The 20,121-nt window shown below is 42.4% G+C and overlaps 1 protein-coding gene and 1 non-coding gene across 2 annotated transcripts; one reads left to right on the top strand and one right to left on the bottom strand.

Moving 5' to 3' along the window:
* Window positions 1-11,147: 11,147 nt before the first annotated feature.
* On the bottom strand, window positions 11,148-11,434 carry LOC121553021. Its single transcript, XR_005997396.2, has one exon. It is a non-coding gene; the product is annotated as a small Cajal body-specific RNA 13 (non-coding RNA).
* A 682-nt stretch (window positions 11,435-12,116) lies between these two features.
* Window positions 12,117-18,562, top strand: LOC121552199 (glutaredoxin-related protein 5, mitochondrial-like). Its single transcript, XM_041864930.2, has 2 exons — window positions 12,117-12,565; window positions 17,702-18,562. Exons 1-2 carry the CDS (start codon window positions 12,256-12,258, stop codon window positions 17,872-17,874), a joined length of 483 nt encoding a protein of 160 aa, XP_041720864.1. The 5' UTR covers window positions 12,117-12,255; the 3' UTR covers window positions 17,875-18,562.
* The last annotated feature ends 1,559 nt before the right edge of the window (window positions 18,563-20,121 follow it).

A 20,121-nucleotide genomic window follows, 5' to 3' on the forward strand; every position in this document is an offset into this window, starting at 1 on the left:
GCAAACAAGCAGGTGGTTTCTGAAACCGATTTTAATTATCAAAACATCCATTTCAAAGTATCCATTTCAAAGGCACAGACAGTCCACAAATACAGTTTCCGATGTAACATTTCCTAAGTTTATATCACAGGGTACATATTAATAAGCAAAAAGACGATCTGAAAATAACAACTCTTCTCATTCTTCTAATCCTCACCAAAGGGGGGACACAAACAGAGGTATGAGTGATAGAGATTGACAACCCCGCCCCCCAAAAAAGACTGAGGCTATTACATTTCTGTCAGGTTGATGATTTTCCCTATGAGCAGGATGAGGCCTGTGAGCTCATCATACATTATAAGCATGAATGGCCTGTCGAAGGTAATCCTGGGAGGGACAGAGAAGTCCAGGGCGATGTCCGAACACCCCCCCCTTCTCTGACTTGGTCTCATCCACCTCTAGCATGACCTCATTACATTTACATTTTAGTCATTTAGCAGACGCTCTTATCCAGAGCGACTTACAGGAGCAATTCGGGTTAAGTGCCTTGCTCAAGGGCACATCGACAGATTTTTCACCTAGTCGGCTCGGGGATTAGAACCAGCGACCTTTCGGTTACTGGCACAATGCTCTTAACCACTAAGCTACCTGCCGCCCCTCATGGAGAGCCTACAGAGAGAGGGGGGAGAGAGAGATGTGTTGAGAAGATTTGGTGCAAGAGGTCAACTGATGGAATGCCTAATCTTGGCCCCAAATACGTTCTGATACACATTTTGACCCAAAAATGTATTAAGTAGCACTTTGTTAGTTGTAAGAATTCCTTATCCTGAGCAGAATAGCAAATAAGCTATGATTTTTCCAACCATAACAATCTTTATGTATTGTCACGTCTTAAAGCTTTCCAGTTGTCCTCCTACCTGAATGAGTTTCAGGGTATTCTTTAAAGATACCCGGGGAAGTCGGCTGAGACCCAAGACGCTTTCAGTAGACTTTACAAAACTGCAGGATTTCTTGATGAGGAACATTGGGAACCGGATTTCTGGCTGCCTGTGTGAAAATACCAATCAATGTGTTAATGGATTGTGTTTAGGATGCTGTCTTGTTATTGCATGAGTCCATGTAGTAGGCGACTTGACGTTTACTGAAGCAGAAATAAGTAATTATTGCTGACTCGGGATCAGCTCAGCACAATTAATCATTCTGCTAAACAACACGCACCACGTGACATGAGTGGCCCTGTAGAAAAGGTCCCTCAACACAGCACACCATCAATCAATATACACCCACAAACAAACACACACCCACAATTCAAACCCATGCATGCAAGTATGCACATGCGCATGCACACACAGGGAAACACATACACATCCATCCACCTGCCCACACAAACACAGACACACTCGCTCCCTCCCTTGAGGAGAGTCGAGGCCAGTGTACCCAGGCTTCAGGTTGGAGAGCCAGAAGTCCATCCTGGCTGTGGAGAGACACCTCCAGGAGCAGAACTTCTCCCTTGGGGTAGCAGGAGGAGGGAGGCCAGCCTGGGGGAGGCCTGGTGGAGGGGGTCAGGGGAGGAAGAGGAGTAGGGCAGCCTCAGCACCGTGGTGGAACAGTTAGTATCATACAGCATCCTCAGCTCTGCAGAGTCGTCACGGAACATCATGGGAACCTCCACGCTCGACGACCCGTTCACGTGGAAACGCCCGTTGACTGTGTGACGCCTCTCGAATGGATGCTCCCACTTATGTACCTGTAGGGGATTGCAAATATCAAATGCACTGTAGCCAACACTGTCATTCAATTACCCTGTCATTCAATTACAAACATAGTACTTTCATTATATATTGATAGGTTTATGTGGTATACTGTAGGCTACACCAGTGGTTCCCAACCAGGGGTACTAGGACCTATCCACGGGGGGTACTTGAAAATACTAATGAGTCCAAAAGGTTACTTGTAAAATGCACGAGGGGGTATTTCAGGGGTACTCTGGGCAGAGCAAAATTCAGTTGGTGGTACAGTAACCAAAAAAGGTTGGGAACCACTAAAGATAAAGATTAAATTACTTATTGTGCTCAGGACTAATATGACTAACAGAATAATTAACTACTGAGTTAAAAAAATATATTTCTTTAACTTGCATCAGAGAACTAGTAATTATATGTTTATCTTAAAAGGGAACATTGTACCTTTAAAATGTATAAGGTTCATCAGAATGAGTTTGTCTGAGCCATTGTGACTAGAGAGCTTCAGGTCTCTGACCAGTGTCTCTAGTGCTGTGTTGTTGTTTACACTGGGCATGGCCTTCTGGGGTTGGGCAATAAGATTCTTGAGTAACTTCTGGTAGTCTGGCTTGGGCTTCCCGTCCACGTGCAGGCCAGTCCACACCCCCAGCTGAGCCCTACCCCACCCACCTCCCTCCAGCGGCATGAGGGCAGACAGGGTAGCCTCCACCCGCTCCTCGGTCACGTGCCCCTGGCTCAGGGTGGTGAGCAGCTCGGTCCGGGTGAAAGTGCCAGGGCCGAGGCCAGGCCCAGGGGGGAAAATAGGAGGCTGTGGCCAGGCCGGCTGCTGGCAAGGTCATGGTAGGGGCTGAAGGCCAGGGCAGCATTGAGGGCTGAGGTGTCCAGCTGCTGCTGCTGGGGGCCCTGGCCCTCCTCTCTCTTCTCCTTTCCTGTTGGTCCTCTGGGAGGGTTCTCTAGCAGTGCTGCCAAGGCACTGAAAAGTATGCCTAAGAGCCCAGCTAACACTGTAAGCCATGTTATGCTATTCATTATTAACACTTCCCATCTATCTTCTAATCTAGCTATCGATCAGCATGAGCTCTCATTTATATACGTAACTCTGTCCAAATTTCAGTCTGCTGTGTGTTTGCTGTTTACACACAGAGATGAGCTGAGAAACTTTATATTTTTTAACATTGTTTAATGTAACATTCACTTTGGTGGTAGACCCTCTGCTGCACTGAGTTCATACACAAACTCTCAGCCAAGTAATTGTGTGTTTATCCAAAGTATAAAGACATCTGTCATGGACCATTTACTGTATTTTGACTGTGGACAATGGAGCATTTACCCAGTTTTTTAAAAATACATTCAAGGCATGCTTATTATGTTCTCAGAATATGTAATGTAATATTCAAAATTACACTTGATTTTACACATCAAATATGATCAAATTTTTCTTTTTAATTAACCCCCAATGTTCAGCTCATTATTTGAATGTGTTTGCAGTTTATGACATTAGCTTGTTAATGCTAGTCCGTCTGTTCCAATGTGCTTTATTAATCACTGCTTGCTTGAACTCACAACGATACCCATGCTAATTAACTACCTGGCAGTCTGTTTGTTACCAGGCGTACAGCACTGGGGACACACTACTTACCTGGCCTTATGTTGACATCTTGTGGCTAAGAATACACTGGTGTAATAAACTTAGTTTGGTTGGACTGCGGTTACTTTGTTGGACTAATTTTATTAAGAGGTCTAGATGAGAGACAGACAAGCCAGACATCCTGCATCCCTAAATGAGGTCCTAAACTGACAGCTCTCTAAAAAAAATTTGTTCATATGCATGTACCTTAAACTGGTAACTCTTTCGATTTTAGAGTTTACATTCACAAGTGTAACCATGATTCTCTTGAGTCTGAGGTGTCTGTAGAACAGACGGCAGAAGTTCAGATAGCAAGGATGAAGAGACAGTAAAGAAGAATCCACAGAACCAGCAGCAGCTCCGACATCGTCACACCACAAGGGGGCACCACATTCCCGGAAATAACACCTCCATCACTGAAAGACCAGAGAGAAACATAGCCAACATAAATGATTGAAACCTGGAGACAACCAGAGCGTTGAATTGACCTTGAATTGACTGAAGGCAATTCCTTGAGACAATTGCAGTGTTGGTGTAATGTTCATAGTAGAGAATATCCACTGTATGAATGAACATACCCTGATGCCTGGGGATTGCCACTGTTTGCAGAACAAGGCAGCAGCAACTATTCCTGGGGTCCAGCAAAATTAAGACAGTTTATACAATTTTAAAAACATTAGAATACATTCACAGATTTCACAACACACTGTGTGCCCTCAGGCCCCTACTCCACTACTACATATCTACAGCACAAAATCCATGTGTACGTGTGTATAGTGCGTATGCTATCGTGTGTGTATGCATGTGTCTGTGCCTATGTTTGTGTTGCTTCACAGTCCGCGCTGTTCCATAAAGTGTATTTTGATCTGTTTTGTAAATCTAATTTTACTGCTTGCATCAGTTATTTGATGTGAAATTGAGTTCCATGTAGTCATGGCTCTATGTAGTACTGTGCGCCTCCCATAGTCTGTTCTGTACTTGGGGACTGTGAAGAGACCTCTTGTGGCATGTCTTGTGGGGTATGCATGGGTGTCCGAACTGTGCGCCAGTCGTTCAAACAGACAGCTCGGTGCATTCAACATGTCAACACCTCTCATAAATACAAGTAGTGATGAAGTCAATCTCTCCTCCACTTTGAGCCAGGAGAGATTGACATGCATATTATTAATATTAGCTCTCTTTGTATATCCAAGGGCCAGCCGTGCTGCCCTGAGATAATTGCAATGTTCCTAAGTCCTTTTTTGTGGCACCTGACCACACGACTGAACAGTAGTCCAGGTGTGACAAAACTAGGGCCTGCCTTGTTGATAGTGCTGTTAAAAAGGTAGAGCAAAGCTTTATTATGGACATACTTCTCCCCATCTTTGCTACTGTTGTATCAATATGCTTTGACCATGACAGTCTACAATCCAGGGTTACTCCAAGCAGTTCAGTCACCTCAACATGCTCAATTTCCACATGATTTATTACAAGATTTTTTTGAGGTTTGGGGTTTAGTGAATTATTTGTCCCAAATACAATGCTTTTAGTTTTAGAAATATTTAGGACTAACTTATTCCTTGCCACCCACTCTGAAACTAACTGCAACTCTTTGTTAAGTGTTGCAGTCATTTCAGTCGCTGTAGTAGCTGACATGTATAGAGTTGAGTCATCTGCATACATGGACTCTGGCTTTACTCAAAGCCAGTGGCATGTCATTAGTAAAGATTGAAAAAAGTAATGGGCCTAGACAGCTGCCCTGGGGAATTCATGATTCTACCTGGATTATGTTGGAGAGGCTTCCATTAAGGAACACCCTCTGTGTTCTGTTGGACAGGTAACTCTTTATCCACAATATAGCAGGGGGTTTAAAGCCATAACACATAAGTTTTTCCAGCAGCAGACTATGATCAATAATGTCAAAATCCACACTGAAGTCTAACAAAACAGCCCCCACAATCTTTTTATCATCAATTTCTCTAAGACAATCATCAGTCATTTGTGTAAGTGCTATGATTGTTGAATATCCTTCCCTATAAGCATGTTGAAAGTTTGTCAATTTGTTTACTGTAAAATAGCATTGTATCTGGTCAAACACCATTTTTTCCAAAAGTTTACTAAGGGTTGGTAACAAGCTGATTGGTCGGCTATTTGAGCCAGTAAAGGGGGCTTTGCTATTCTTAGGTAGCGGAATGACTTTTGCTTCCCTCCAAGTCTGGGGGCACACACATTCTAGTAGGCTTACATTTAAAATATGGCAAATAGGAGTGGCAATATCGTCCACTATTATCCTCAGTAATTATCCATCCAAGTTGTCAGACCCCGGTGGCTTGTCATTGTTGATAGACAACTATATTTTTTCACCTCTTCCACACTCACTTTACGGAATTCAAAAAATTACAATGCTTGTCTTTCATAATTTGGTCAGATATACTTGGATGTGTAGTGTCAGCGTTTGTTGCTGGCATGTCATGCCTAAGTTTGCTAATCTTGCCAATGAAAAAATAATTAAAGTAGTTGGCAATATCAGTTGGTTTTGTGATGAATGAGCCATCTGATTCAATGAATGACGGAGCAGAGTTTCTTTTTCCCAAAATTTCATTTAAGGTGCTCCAAAGCTTTTTACTATCATTCTTTATGTCATTTATCTTTGTTTCATAGTGTGTTTTTTTATTATTTTTATTCAGTTTAGTCACATGATTTCTCAATACATTTGCCAATCGGTTGTGCAGCCAGACTTATTTGCCATTCCTTTTGCCTCATCCCTCTCAACCATACTATTTTTCAATTCCTCATCAATCCACAGGTATTTAACATTTTTTACAGTCCTTTTCTTAATGGGTGCATGCTTATTAGTAACTGGAATAAGCAATTTCATAAATGTGTCAAGTGCAGTGTCTGTTTGCTCCTCATTACACACCACAGACCAACAACATAGGAATCACTACAAAACGTATTGTATGACCTCTTATACACAATATTTGGCCCAGCCTTTGGAATTTTGATTTTCCTAGATATGGCTACTATATTGTGATCACTACATCCGATGGATTTGGATACTGCTTTCAAACAAATCTCTGCAGCATTAGTAAAGATATGATCAATACATGTTGATGATTTCATTCCTGTACTGTTTGTAACTACACTGGTAGGTTGATTGATAACCTTTTGAAGGTTGCTCCCTGATCCTCTCCTGACCCAGAGACAGAGCCCAGGTTTTAGCCTCTGGTGGAGGGGTGGAGGCAGAGGTCTGGTCAGGGTTGGGGACAGTGATCTCTGCTGGGGTGAAGGTCTCTGGTGTTGGTTGGTTAGTATTGTCTCTGAACAGGATTGAGCTCATGTCAAAGTCAGATGCACTGTCCTATTGAAAAACAAATGAAAGAAGACCTTTTATTATTGTATTTTATTAAGAGCCACAATGTCTTGTCAAAGGCTTGTAAAAAATATTACCCTATATATGTAAATGGTGGGTAAAGCAACATTTGAAAGAATACCGTAGTGTGGAACAATTAGACGACATAACATTCACTTCATCAAGTCCAGGGTAGTGTTCTAGGAACTGGGACACATAGGTTATGATGGACTGCTCATCTGGAGTACTGTGTGTGACATCTATTAGCAAAAAGAAACATGATATTACAAAGCAGAGACTTGTATGTACTGATGATACACAGTACATCATTGTGCAGTAAAAGCCATTGTATTCATCTAGATGCTTTGTTTCCACTGTGTATTAACATGAAGGGAGTTCACTCTGTAGGGTGTCTGTACCATCATCAGGCTCCAGTAGTGGTGGGATCCCCAGGCCATGATGTGCTATCCTGAAGGCTTCCTCTACATTCTCCCTGGGCTCTCTGGACAGTGTGTCACTCATGTCCACTAGGCCTGGATCTATAGACTTAACTAGAGCCAGGAAGGACAGGCCACTGCTCCAGCTCTGCCCAAAGTCACGCACCTCCACCACAAACCCAGCACAATAAATAAGGGATAGACCATCAGGGAGTGCAATAAAAGCAGTCACAAATAACTCATTACCCAGACAACTATACTCGAAAATGTCATTCATTTACTGTGGGGAACACACAACATGGGCTACTGTAGCAGTAAAACAAACAATGTACAGTAGGCCTATATCAGAACACCTCCAGCGAAACATGGCAAATATCAGACCCACAACACAGTAGGGCTGATGGATCCTTACCAGTCTACACCCTGTCAGTTCCTCCAGTAAAGCCATGAGAACCCTGCCACCCTCAATGTCTGTGAACAGGTCCTCGATCTCCAGAGGAAGGTCACACTGGAAAAAACATGTTGATCCACATCTGATATCACTTTATTCCACTACAGTGGTCCTGAGTGACACACTACTCAGCTCATCAATATCAAATATATTGCCTGAACACGCTAGAACTCCTCCACGTTAGAACTCCTCCTAGTGCGTAATCTGAATTAACCTGAACCTGGTAATGTAGGCCTGTCATATACATACACACACACACAAAAGTATGTGGACACCCCTTCAAATTAGTCGATTTGGCTATTTCAGCCACACCCGTTGCTGACAGGTGTATCTCCATAGACAAACATTGGCAGTAGAATGGCCTTACTGAAGAGCTCAGTGACTTTCAATGTGACACCGTCATAGGATGCCACTTTTCCAACAAGACAGTTCGTCAAATTTCTGCCCTGCTACAGTTGCCCAGGTCAACTGTAAGTGTTGTTATTGTGAAGTGGAAACGTCTAAGAGCAACAACGGCTCAGCCGCGAAGTGGTATGCCACACAAGCTCACAGAACGGGACCGCTGAGTGCTGAAGCGTGTAAAAACAGTCTGTCCTCGGTTGCAACACTCACTACCAAACTGCCTCTGGAAACAACGTCTGCAGAATAACTATTTGTTGGGAGCTTCAATAAATGGGTTTCCATGGCAGAGCAGCCGCACACAAGCCTAAGATCACCATGTGCAATGCCAAGCGTTGGCTGGAGTGGTGTAAAGCTCTCCACCATTGGAAACGTGTTTTCTGGAGTAATGAATCACGCTTCACCATCTGGTAGTCCGATGGACAAATCTGGGTTTGGCGGATGCCAGGCGAACACTACCTGCCCCAATGCATAGCGTCTTCTGTAAAGTTTCGTGGAGGAGGAATAATGGTCTGTGGCTGTTGTTCATGGTTCGGGCTAGGCCCCTTAGTTCCAGTGAAGGGAAATCTTAATGCTACAGCATACAATGTTGACATTCTAGACAATTCTGTGCTTCCAACTTTGTGGCAACAGTTTGGGGAAGGCCCTTTCAGCACGACAATGCCCCTGTACACAAAGCGAGGTCCATACAGAAATGGTTTGTCTAGATCAGTGTGGAAGAACCTGACTGGCCTGCATAGAGCCCTGACCGTAACACCATCGAACACCTTTGGGATGAATTGGAACACCGACTGCAAGCCTGGCCAAAACGCCCAACATCAGTTCCCGACCTCACTAATACTTGTGGCTGAATGGAAGCAAGTCCCCGCAGCAATGTTTCAACATCTAGTGGAAAGCCTTCCCAGAAGAGTGGAGGCTGTTATAGCAGCAAAGGGGTGACCAACTCCATATTAATGCCCATGATTTTGGAATAAAGATGTTCAACGAACACATGTCCACATACTTTTGGTAATGTAGTGTATAAGCCTACATATTTTTTGCTGCATCTGCATTCAAACTTGTAGTAGACTATATTTATACAGAGAAACAAATGGTGGAATTTATATGTAGATATATAGACCCTGCCTCTGAAGCAAAAAGAAAAATACCAGTTAATACAGAAGAATGTATATTTTCTATCTCAAACTGTTTATGTTATTCAGAAACACAATGAAAAAGGCTGAAGGAAAATTACCAAATATTTATCTGAATAGAAACAGTTCTGATCTGAATGAACAGTTGTTGAGGAACATAAAACTACAGTATGTGGCTGCACAGGTTTTGCATATAAAAGTAGACACTCAGACAGACGTCCTCAGAAAATGTCCATAAAAAAAGAAGTTCTGGAGGTCATGATCAAAAAAGGTTCCACACCTAGAGAGACATACTCCAGTAGCAGCTTCAGAGGGAAGTCAGTGTCTTCTTCACACAGATGTTTTATTTATTTAACTAGGCAAGTCAGTTAAGAACAAATTCTTATTTACAATGATGGCCTACCAAAAGGCAAAAGGCCTCCTGCGGGGCTGGGATTAAAACAATAAGTATACAGTTGAAGTCGGAAGTTTAAAACTCGTTTTTCAACCACTCCACAAATTTCTTGTTAACAAACTATAGTTTTGGCAAGTTGGTTAGGACATCTACTTTGTGCATGACACAAGTAATTTTTCCAACAATTGTTTACGGACAGATCATTTCACTTATAATTCACTGTATCACAATTCCAGTGGGTCAGAAGTTTAAATACACTAAGTTGACTGTGCCTTTAAACAGCTTGGAAAATTCCAAAAAATGATGTCATGGCTTTAAAAGGTTCTGATAGGCTAACTGACATAATTTGAGTCAATTGGAGGTGTACCTGTGGATGTATTTCAAGGCCTACCTTCAAACTCAGTGCCTCTTTGCTTGACATCATGAGAAAATCAAAAGAAATCAGCCAAGACCTCAGAAAAATATTTGTAGACCTCCACAAGTCTGGTTCATCCTTGGGAGCAATTTCCAAACGTCTGAAGGTACCACATTCATCTGTACAAACAATAGTACGCAAGTATAAACACCATGGGACCACACAGCTGTAATACCGCTTAGGAAGGAGACGCGTTCTGTCTCCTAGAGATGAACGTACAGTGAGGGAAAAAAGTATTTGATCCCCTGCTGATTTTGTACGTTTGCCCACTGACAAAGAAATGATCAGTCTATAATTTTAATGGTAGGTTTATTTGAACAGTGAGAGACAGAATAACAACAAAGAAATCCAGAAAAACACATGTCAAAAATGTTATAAATTGATTTGCATTTTAATGAGGGAAATAAGTATTATTCTGACATTTCACATTCCTAAAATAAAGTGGTGATCCTAACTGACCTAAGACAGGGAATTTTTACTAGGATTAAATGTCAGGAATTGTGAAAAACTGAGTTTAAATGTATTTGGTAGCAACAACATTGCAGCAGCACAAGACATGCTACAAACATTATTGGGCACAGACAACAGCACAAAGGGCAAGAAGGTAGAGACAACAATACATCACTCAGATTATAGAAGTATGGGAAGACTTTTCCATAGATGTATGTAAACGTGTGAAGGTGTTTGCTGTTGACTGGGTAGGATAAAGACAGAATTCCACTCTCACAGTCCTCTGGACATCATGCTTCACTTTGAGGAAAATGGGTTTCTGTGATGGTGAATATGCTCTAAAACCAGTCACACCCCATATTTCCTTAAACAACTCATAATTTCCCTTGATGGACGACTGATCACCCACATGTCCCACGCTGTGACTACACAAGAGGATAACGAGACACATGACAGGAGAGATCGCTCTCTGACACCCACCATGCTCTACACACACAGAGAGAGAGAGAGAGAGAGAGAGAGAGAGAGAGAGAGAGAGAGAGAGAGAGAGAGAGAGAGAGAGAGAGAGAGAGAGAGAGAGAGAGAGAGAGAGAGAGAGAGAGAGAGAGAGAGAGAGAGAGAGAGAGAGAGAGAGAGAGAGAGAGAGAGAGAGAGAGAGAGAGAGAGAGAACAACAGGGTTTATAAAAAGTATGACAAAGGAGGTCATTGAATTCCAAAGCAGGGTCAGCCAACAGCTGGTGAGGGCCAAAGACTGGATCCCTGCTTTAGAGATACAGATACTAATGATAGAATGTGGCAACTCGACAGTGTATGACAGGGAAATCCTCCCCTTTCAAACAATGTCTGGTTACCGCACATGGCTTTTTCTTCCTGTTTCAAGAAAGGTGAGGGTACATGTGGGTCCGTCACCACCGTGGAAAGCAGGGTTCTCCGTAGAGAATCTGTCCAAGGAACATCGCACGTGGAACTCCTGAACCTCCAGAAGTCACGCCTTAGCTTCCTTGTTTTACTTTGTGCAACCCTGTTTCGCCACAAGCAATTGTCCTTGCAAGAGTCTATCACAAGGTTGCAAATGGCTAACAAAGCAATAGGGTGACTGTGCATCTTTTGAATGTTACACGACCAGCACGACACAGCCACATGCCCTGGGGAGTAAGTATTAGTCCAAACTAAAACGAGAGTTTCTAGTGGACAAATTCAGGTAGGTCCCTCCCCGTTTCGTTCCGTTTGCTTCCGATTAAGAAATGTTTTGCAACAGAATCGGCATAATGACAATCCCCCAAGACTTACCTATAGTGAGCTACTCACACACAAACAAACCCCAAACTTTCTCATCAACATTTGTTGTGAAAATATATAAAGCACAGTTTTCATTGCAATGCAATTAGTATAGCGCTACTCATAATATGTTACAAACCTGTGTTTAATGTATGCATTGTTTCCCTTTTCGATCTTCGGTTAAACTTAGTTGTTTTTACCAGAAGCGGAAGCCACTAATGACGTCGCATTACCGGAAGCTTATTTTCACATATTACGTTAAAACGTTTAAGAATTACAAATTGTCAGACGATTCTGTTTTATAATACATATATATGTTATCTAGGACTATAAGTATTATCAAATAAAATGTTTTCGTAAATTATTTATTCACCCTCACTTGTGTAACCAATGTTATTGCCATTTACGTGAACCAATGGCACGCGTACCGGAATTTATCCTGTCCAATCAACGTTCAGATGTAGTTGCTTCCATTTTAACATATCGAGGTGGATGTTTGCATCTGAACTGTAGCTAAACCATAGTGTTTGTACTGCCTTTGCCTAAACTGTGTTGCTCAGAAGTGTAGTTGTCTGTCTATAACTTAACACAGTATTTTGCTAAAGTCTAACGAAGACCATGAACAACCTAATTCGGTCAACTGTTCGCTGTCTTCGGTTGAGTTCGTCGGTCTATCTACCGAGGCAAGTTGATGGACGAAATGTGTCGTTGTCAACATTGCAGTCCTCGGCCCGGCTCATGTGTTCGGCGCCCTTACAGAAAGACCTTGGCGATATGGTGAAGAAAGATAAGGTGGTGGTGTTTATGAAAGGGACCCCTGCCCAGCCCATGTGTGGCTTCAGTAATGCCGTGGTTCAGATCTTGAGGATGCATGGTGTGACTGAATATGCTGCATATAACGTGTTGGATGACCAGGATCTCAGACAAGGTCAGTACAGCTAGCTACCGTTACAGCTATAACGTTAGCTGTAACTACTGTCACTTTTTTACTTCCTATCCTACAGTACTAGCTTAGATTTGAACCTTTTAATATAAATGGTTTCAGTAAGATGACAATAATTAATCTCTATATGTGGTTGGCTGTATGTATGGTACATCACCCTGTCCAAAAGTAGTTGTACTCCTTTTAAAATGCTAGGTTCACAAAGTTTTATCAGCAGGACCAAGAGGGTGTGGTTCATGTCAAAAGTGTAAGGCTACTTATGCACTGACATTTACTAGGCTTGTTAAAGCAATTTCTGTGACTAGGTAGTCTCCTTAATTTTTTACCATGGCTGTTGCTATTCAATGGGTCTAGGAGAGACATTGTGTAGCAGCCTGAACACAGGGAAATGCCTACTTCCAACATAAGTGTGTTAATGGAATTGTGTCTATTGGCGAATTGTGTCAGTTGTGTTAGATTAACCTTGCAACACCAGCACACTGCTGAAATTGGGTCATAATACTAAAGATGGTGCCGTACTGTAGAGCCGCCGTTTTGGAAGCTCCGACCCAATTTTGCTAGTTTGTGATTCTTTTGGCATTTGTTACTTTATTTTCACGAAATGTATCATTTGTTATAACCGACAATAACTTTTGAACATTAGATCGGTAGTTACTTAACTCAATTCCAACTTCGACTCAACTGCCCTTGGCTCTTTCAGTAATTCCGACCCAATTGTCGGGGTATCCAAGAGAAAACGCCGGCGTTACAGAGGCAAGAGAGAGGGAGTCCTGGCGAGATTAAGGCAAAGGGAAAACCGGCCACCTCTTCCCTTCATTTCATTGGCCAATCACTTGATAATAAGATGGATGACCTCCGATTGCGGATTTGCTACCAACAGGACTCTCGTAACTGCAATATTCTCTGCTTTTCTGAAACAAGATAAACCCCATGGGGAGGGGTTTGCCTTTTCATCAACAACAAATGGTGTGCTGACTCGAGCGGAGTCTAAGTCTTGACCCATTGTTCACCCATCTTGGAATACCTGATGGTCAAATGCCGACCCTTCTACCTACCAAGGGAGTTTTCAGCTGTTATCGTGACTGTTGTATACATTCCACCTCAGGACAAGACAAATAACAAGCTGGCACTTAACAAACTGTATGAGGCTATAAACAAGCAGGAAAGCTTGCACCCGGAGGCTACCTTCTTCTTTAATGTTTTATGGCAGACTACACCTATTTTAATTTAATCTATTTTTTACTTAACACTTTTTCTTCTCTTAAAAACTGCATTGTTGGTTAAGGGCTTGTGAGTAAGCATTTCACTGTAATGTCTACACCTGTTGTATTCGGCGCATGTGGCAAATAAAATTAGATTGATTTGGTGTATTGCCGACACCTTTCTGTAGGGGGTATTGAAACAAAACAAAAATAATATACACTGCACACTGCATGGGTTTTGGCACGAAGGCTCTCACAAGGAATCTCATATAACCCAAATACACATCAAAAGACAATAGAATGGATGGAGTGGGCTTCCGCACTCCATCTACCATGCGGGTCAGTCGTTGTGCACCAACCACTTGATCCCATTCTTCACGTATATCCTTTGCATTTACTTCTAGCGCCACCCCAGAGATAACACCCTTGATAGGCGCCCTGCTTCGAAGATCCACACACGACACATTCCAATCCGACATCTTCTTGAGGCGCAAAGCCCGCTCCTTCTATTCCATAGAAATGCAAAAAAACGAAATAAGCCCACTTCTTGTTATTCTCGTCAACGCCACCTTATCCAACGCATCTACAATTTTAATAGAGACTTCAAACGGATCTCCCAGGTAACAACATCGATCCAAAACCCTTATTCCAACCAAAAAAGACTCCGAACTAGGTTTGGATTTACTAGTTTCCACTATCACTTTACTTCTCTTATCTCCTTTTGCATTCTAATTCTTCCCACTCTCATCTCCGCTCGACACGTCAGCTAATTCAAACACAACATCCGCTTCTGCCATTTTCTTCCTTCCACCCGGAGGCTGCCTTCCTTGTTGCCAGCAATTTTAGTTCTGCGTCATTAAGACACGTGATGCCCAACTTCCATCAAAAAGTCTCCTTCGCCACTAGGGGCAATAAAGTCCACTGTTACTCTACCCACAAGCAAGCATACAAGGTCTTCCATTTGGCAAATCAGATCATAACTCCGTACTCCTGCTTCCTGTTTTACAAGCAGGCGCTCAAACAGGAAGTACCCGTCATTCGCTCCGTTGAGAAATGCTCATCAGAATTAGACATTATGCTACAGGACTGCTTTGCTAGCGCTGATTGGAATATGTTCCGAGACTCTGCCGATAACATCGACGAGCTAATCACCTCTGTCACCGGCTTCATTAGGAAATGCATCAGCGACGTTGTCCCCACAGTGAAGGTTCGCTGCTTTCCCAATCAAAAGCCCTGGATTAACACTGAGGTTGTCGCTAAAATAAAGGACAGCGCTGCCGCACACAGGGCTATCACAGACAACAACCCTGAGGCTACGGCTGAGGACAGGAACAAGTACAAGACGTCCCACTACGACCTCTGCAGAGTCATCAAACGAGTAAAAGAACAATATATGAATAAAGTGGAATCGGAATTGCACAGGCTCCGCCGCATGTGGCACGTCTACAGTCTATTACGGATTACATAGGAAGACCCAGGCGTGATCTGCCCAACGATGCCTCTACCAGACGAACTCAATGCATTTTATTCACGCATCGACAATAACACTGTGCTGTGCGTGAAGGTCCCCACCAACCCAGAGTATGATCTCACTCTCAGAGGCCGACGTGAGAAAGGTCTTAAATCATGTCAACACTCGCAAGGCCTCGGGGCCGGACGGTATTCCAGGGTGTGTTCTCAGAGCATGCGCAGAATAGCTGTCAGGGATATTTACAGTAATTTTCAACCTCTCCTTGTCCCAGTCTGTAATCGCCACATCTTAAGCTAACCACAATCATTCCTGTTCCCAAGAACACTAAGGCTTCATGCCACAATGACTACCGCCCTGTAGCACTGGCATCTGTAATCATGAAGTGCTTTAAAAGGCTGATTATGGCACACATCAACCACAACCTCTCCCTCAACGTCAGTAAGACCAAGGAGTCACTAAGGTCTTAAAGGGGTCCACACACGTGCACAGTCGTGAATAAGGCATGACAGCGCCTCTTCCGCCTCAGGAGGTTGAAAAGGTTTGGCATGGGCCCTCAAATCCTCAAAGTTCTACAGCTGCACCATTGAGAGCCTCTTGACTGGCTGCATCACTGCTTGGTATGGCAACAGCACTGCCCTCGATCGCATGGCCCTACAGAGGGTGGTGCGGACAGCCCAGTACATCACTGGGGCCAAGCTCCCTGCCATCTAGGACCTCTAAATCAGGCAGTGTGAAAGGAAGACCCGGGAAATCGTTAGACTACAGCCACCCAATAGACTATTCTCTCTGCTTCCGCAAGGCAAGAGGTACCAGTGAATCAAGTCTGACACCAACAGGCTCTTGAACAGCTTCATTCCCCAAGCCACAAGACTGCTAAATATCTATCAAAATCTGTTGACACTTGTATTTTAATTTTTGCACTGTCTCTATACATACTCACAGAACTCTACACACGCACGCACACTGACACTCCATTTGCTCACACAGAACATGCACAGACATTTACAGTGCTATGAAAAAGTATTTGCCCCCTTTCTAATTTTCTCTACTTTTGCATATTTGTGATACTAAATGTTATCAGATCTTCAACCAAAACCTAATATTAGATAAAGGGAACATAAGTGAACAAATAACACAACAATTACATATTTATTTCATTTATTTCATAAACAAAGTTATGCAACACCCAATTCCCCTGTGTGAAAAAGTAATTAACCTCTTACACTCAATAACTGGTTGTGCCACCTTTAGCTGCAATTACTCCAACCAAATGCTTCCTGTAGTTGTTGATCAGTTTCTCACGTCGCTGTGGAGGAATTTTGGCCCACTCTTCCATGCAGAACTGCTTTAACTCAGTGACGTGTGTGTATTCAAGCATGAACTGCTCGTTTCAAGTCTTGCATACCACAGTAAGAACATCATACCAAAGGTCAAGCATGGTGGTGTGATGGTTTGGGGATGCTTTGCTGCCTCAGGGCCTGGACGACTTGCCTTAATAGAAGGAACCATGAATTCTGCTCTGTATCAGAGAATTCTACAGGAGAATGTCAGACCATCCGTCTGTGAGCTGAAGCGCAGCTGGGTCATGCAGCAAGACAATGATCCAAAACACACAATCAAGTCTACATGAAAATTACTAAAAAGCAACAAATTGGAAGTTTTGGAATGGCCTAGTCAAAGTCCAGACCTAATCCCAATTTAGATGTTGTGGCAGGACTTGAAACGAGCAGTTCATGCTTGAAAACCCACACATCACTGAGTTAAAGCAGTTCTGCATGGAAGAGTGGGCCAAAATTCCTCCACAGCGACGTGAGAGACTGATCAACAACTACAGGAAGCATTTGGTTGGAGTCATTGCAGCTAAAGGTGGCACAACCAGTTATTGAGTGTAAGGGGGAAATTACTTTTTCACACAGGGGAATTGGGTGTTGCATAACTTTGTTTATGAAATAAATATGTAATTGTTGTTATTTGTTCACTTATGTTCCCTTTATCTAATATTCGGTTTTGGTTGAAGATCTGATAACATTCAGTATCACCCAAATATGCAAAAGTAGAGAAAATTAGAAAGGGGGCAAATACTAACTCTACGCACTCACATACAATCATCATCTACACTGCTGCTACTCTGTTTGTCATATATCCTGATGCCTAGTCACCTTACCCCCATACATACAATATCTACCTCTATCACTCCAGTATCCCTGCACATTGTAAATATTGTATTAGAACTGACCCTGTATATAGCTTACTTGGTTCTCGTGTTTTTATTTGTATTTCTTGTGTGTTCTTGTTCTACCTTTTTTATTATTTTTAGTATTATTGATTACTGCATTGTTGGGTTTAGAAGAAAAAAAAGGCTTTTCGGTGTACTTGTGCACGTGACAACTTTAAACATGATGGATATTGGTAATAGTTACACTTGTTAACTCTTTGTCTCTCTTACAGGAGTGAAGGACTTCTCCAACTGGCCCACAATCCCACAGATTTTCTTAAATGGCGAGTTTGTGGGCGGCTGTGACATCCTCCTACAGATGCACCAGAACGGAGACCTGGTAGAGGAGCTCCAGAAGCTGGGGATCCGCTCTGCACTGCTGGACTCTGAAAATGAATCCAAGTAGACAAACCAGTCGGTCGGTGTCCAGTCCAGAGAAAGCTAGAGGTTGACTGTATTGGCCAGACTCTGGTCGACTTTTAGGCTCTATACTTGTGTAGATCTGAAAAGATTGGTTAGATGTACTTGTAAGCCATATAGGGGAAGCTCTACCTTGTAACCCTCATAGTGAACGTTCTCAGAAGAGGTCATTCAAAAGACACGTGCAAGGTGGAGCTACTAGAATGTTGTTACATACATTTTAGTCATTTAGCAGACACTCTTATCCAGAGCGACTTACAGGAGCAATTAGGGCTAAGTGCCTTGCTCAAGGGCACATCAACAGATCAGCTAGTTGGATCGGGGATTCAAACAAGCGACCTTTCGGTTACTGGTCCAACGCTCTTAACCGCTAAGCTACCTGTTGTGTGTACATATCCAACCATTTCAGATCTACACAGGGGGATAGGGGCGAAGGGTTGATTGGGCATATGAAGTGGTGGCTGAGCCCCAGTGTCCCTTCCACAAGCCCTATAAGGTGTGTGATACTATAGAACCTGCTGAGGACCAAACTGCCCTCAGGTGACTAGGATATGAGATGTCAAACCACCACCCAGATTATCTCTCCAAAACCCACTGCCTGTACAGTGCCTTCAGAAAGTATTCAGACCCCTTGACTTTTTCTACATTTTATTATGTTACAGCCTGAATTTAAAATTGATTAAATTTGAGATTTTATGTCACAGGATTACACACAATACCCCATAATGTCAAAGTGGAATTATGTTTTTAGACATTTTTACAAATTAATTAAAAATGAAAAGCTGAAACGTCTTGAGTCAGTAAGTATTCAACCCCTTTGTTATACTAAGCCTAAATACGTTCAGGAGTAAAACATTTCTTAAGTCACATAAGTTGCATTGACTTACTGTGTGCAATGTGTTTAACATGATCTTTGAATGACTACCTAATCTCTGTACTTCTAACACACAATTATATGTAAGGTCCCTCAGTCAAACACAAATTCAACCACAAAGGCCAAGGAGGTTTTCCAATGCCTCGCAAAGAAGGGCACCTATTGGTAGATGGGTAAAAGAAATGTCACTGCAGACATTGAATATTCCTTTGAGTATGGTGAAGTTATTAATTACACTTTGGATGGTGTATCAATACACCCAGTCACTACAAACATACAGGGTCCTTCCTAACTCAGTTACTGAGGATGGATCAACAACATTGTAGTTACTCCACAATACTAACCTAAATGACAGGGTAAAAAGAAGGAAGCCTGTACAGAATACAAATATTCCAAACATTCTGTTTGCAATAAGGCGCTAAAGTAAAACTGCAAAAACTGGCAAAGAAATGTCCTGAATGCAAAGTGTTTCGGGCAAGCACAACACATCACTGAGTACCACTCTTCTTATTTTCAAGCATTGTGGTGTCTGCATCATGTTATGGGTATGCTTGTCATCCTTTTTAAAGGTAAAAATAAAATGGAGTAGAGCTAAGCACAGGCAAAATTCGAGAGGAAAATCTGGTTTAGTCTGCTTTCCAACTGACACTGGGAGACAAATTCACCTTTCAGCAGGACAATAACCTAAAACACAAGGCCAAATATACACTGGAGTTGCTTACCAAGACAACATTGAATGTTCCTGTGGCCTATTTAGGTTTGACTTAAATCAGCTTAAATCTATGGCAAGACTTGAAAATGGCTGTCTAGCAATGATCAACAACCAACTTGACAGAGCTTGAAGAATTTTAAAAATATTGTACAATCCAGGTGTGCAAATAGATTTCCACAGAAAGACTCACAGCTGTAATCTCTGCCAAAGGTTATACTAAGACCTATTGACTCAGGGGTGTGAATACTTATACAGAAATACCTAATTTACATTTCATATTCAATAAATTTGCTACAATTTCTAAAAACATGTTTTCACTTTGTCATTATGGGGTATTGTGTGTAGATGGTTAAGAAAAAAAACTATTTATCTAGGGGTATGAGTGGTCCTCTGTAGCTCAGCTGGTAGAGCATGGTGCTTGTAACGCCAAGGTAGTGGGTTCGATCCCCGGGACCACCCATACACAAAAATGTATGCACGCATGACTGTAAGTCGCTTTGGATAAAAGCGTCTGCTAAATGGCATATTATTATTATTATTAATACTTTGAAGGCACTGTATATGTTTACTTTTCAAGTGCGGTATTAAATGCATATTTTCACTAAAGCATTTGTAGGTCAGCTCAAACGCAACAATCCACTTCCTCC

This window comes from Coregonus clupeaformis, unplaced genomic scaffold (genome assembly GCF_020615455.1).
Source record: "Coregonus clupeaformis isolate EN_2021a unplaced genomic scaffold, ASM2061545v1 scaf2574, whole genome shotgun sequence".
In the NCBI taxonomy this organism is placed as follows: Eukaryota; Metazoa; Chordata; class Actinopteri; order Salmoniformes; family Salmonidae; genus Coregonus; species Coregonus clupeaformis.

Coding starts and splice junctions, on each gene's coding strand:
- LOC121552199 (XM_041864930.2), top strand. CDS start 12,256: ATGAACAACCTAATTCGGTCAACTGTTCGCTGTCTTCGGTTGAGTTCG. Junction 12,566..17,701: donor TGACCAGGATCTCAGACAAG/GTCAGTACAGCT, acceptor TCTCTCTTACAG/GAGTGAAGGACTTCTCCAAC.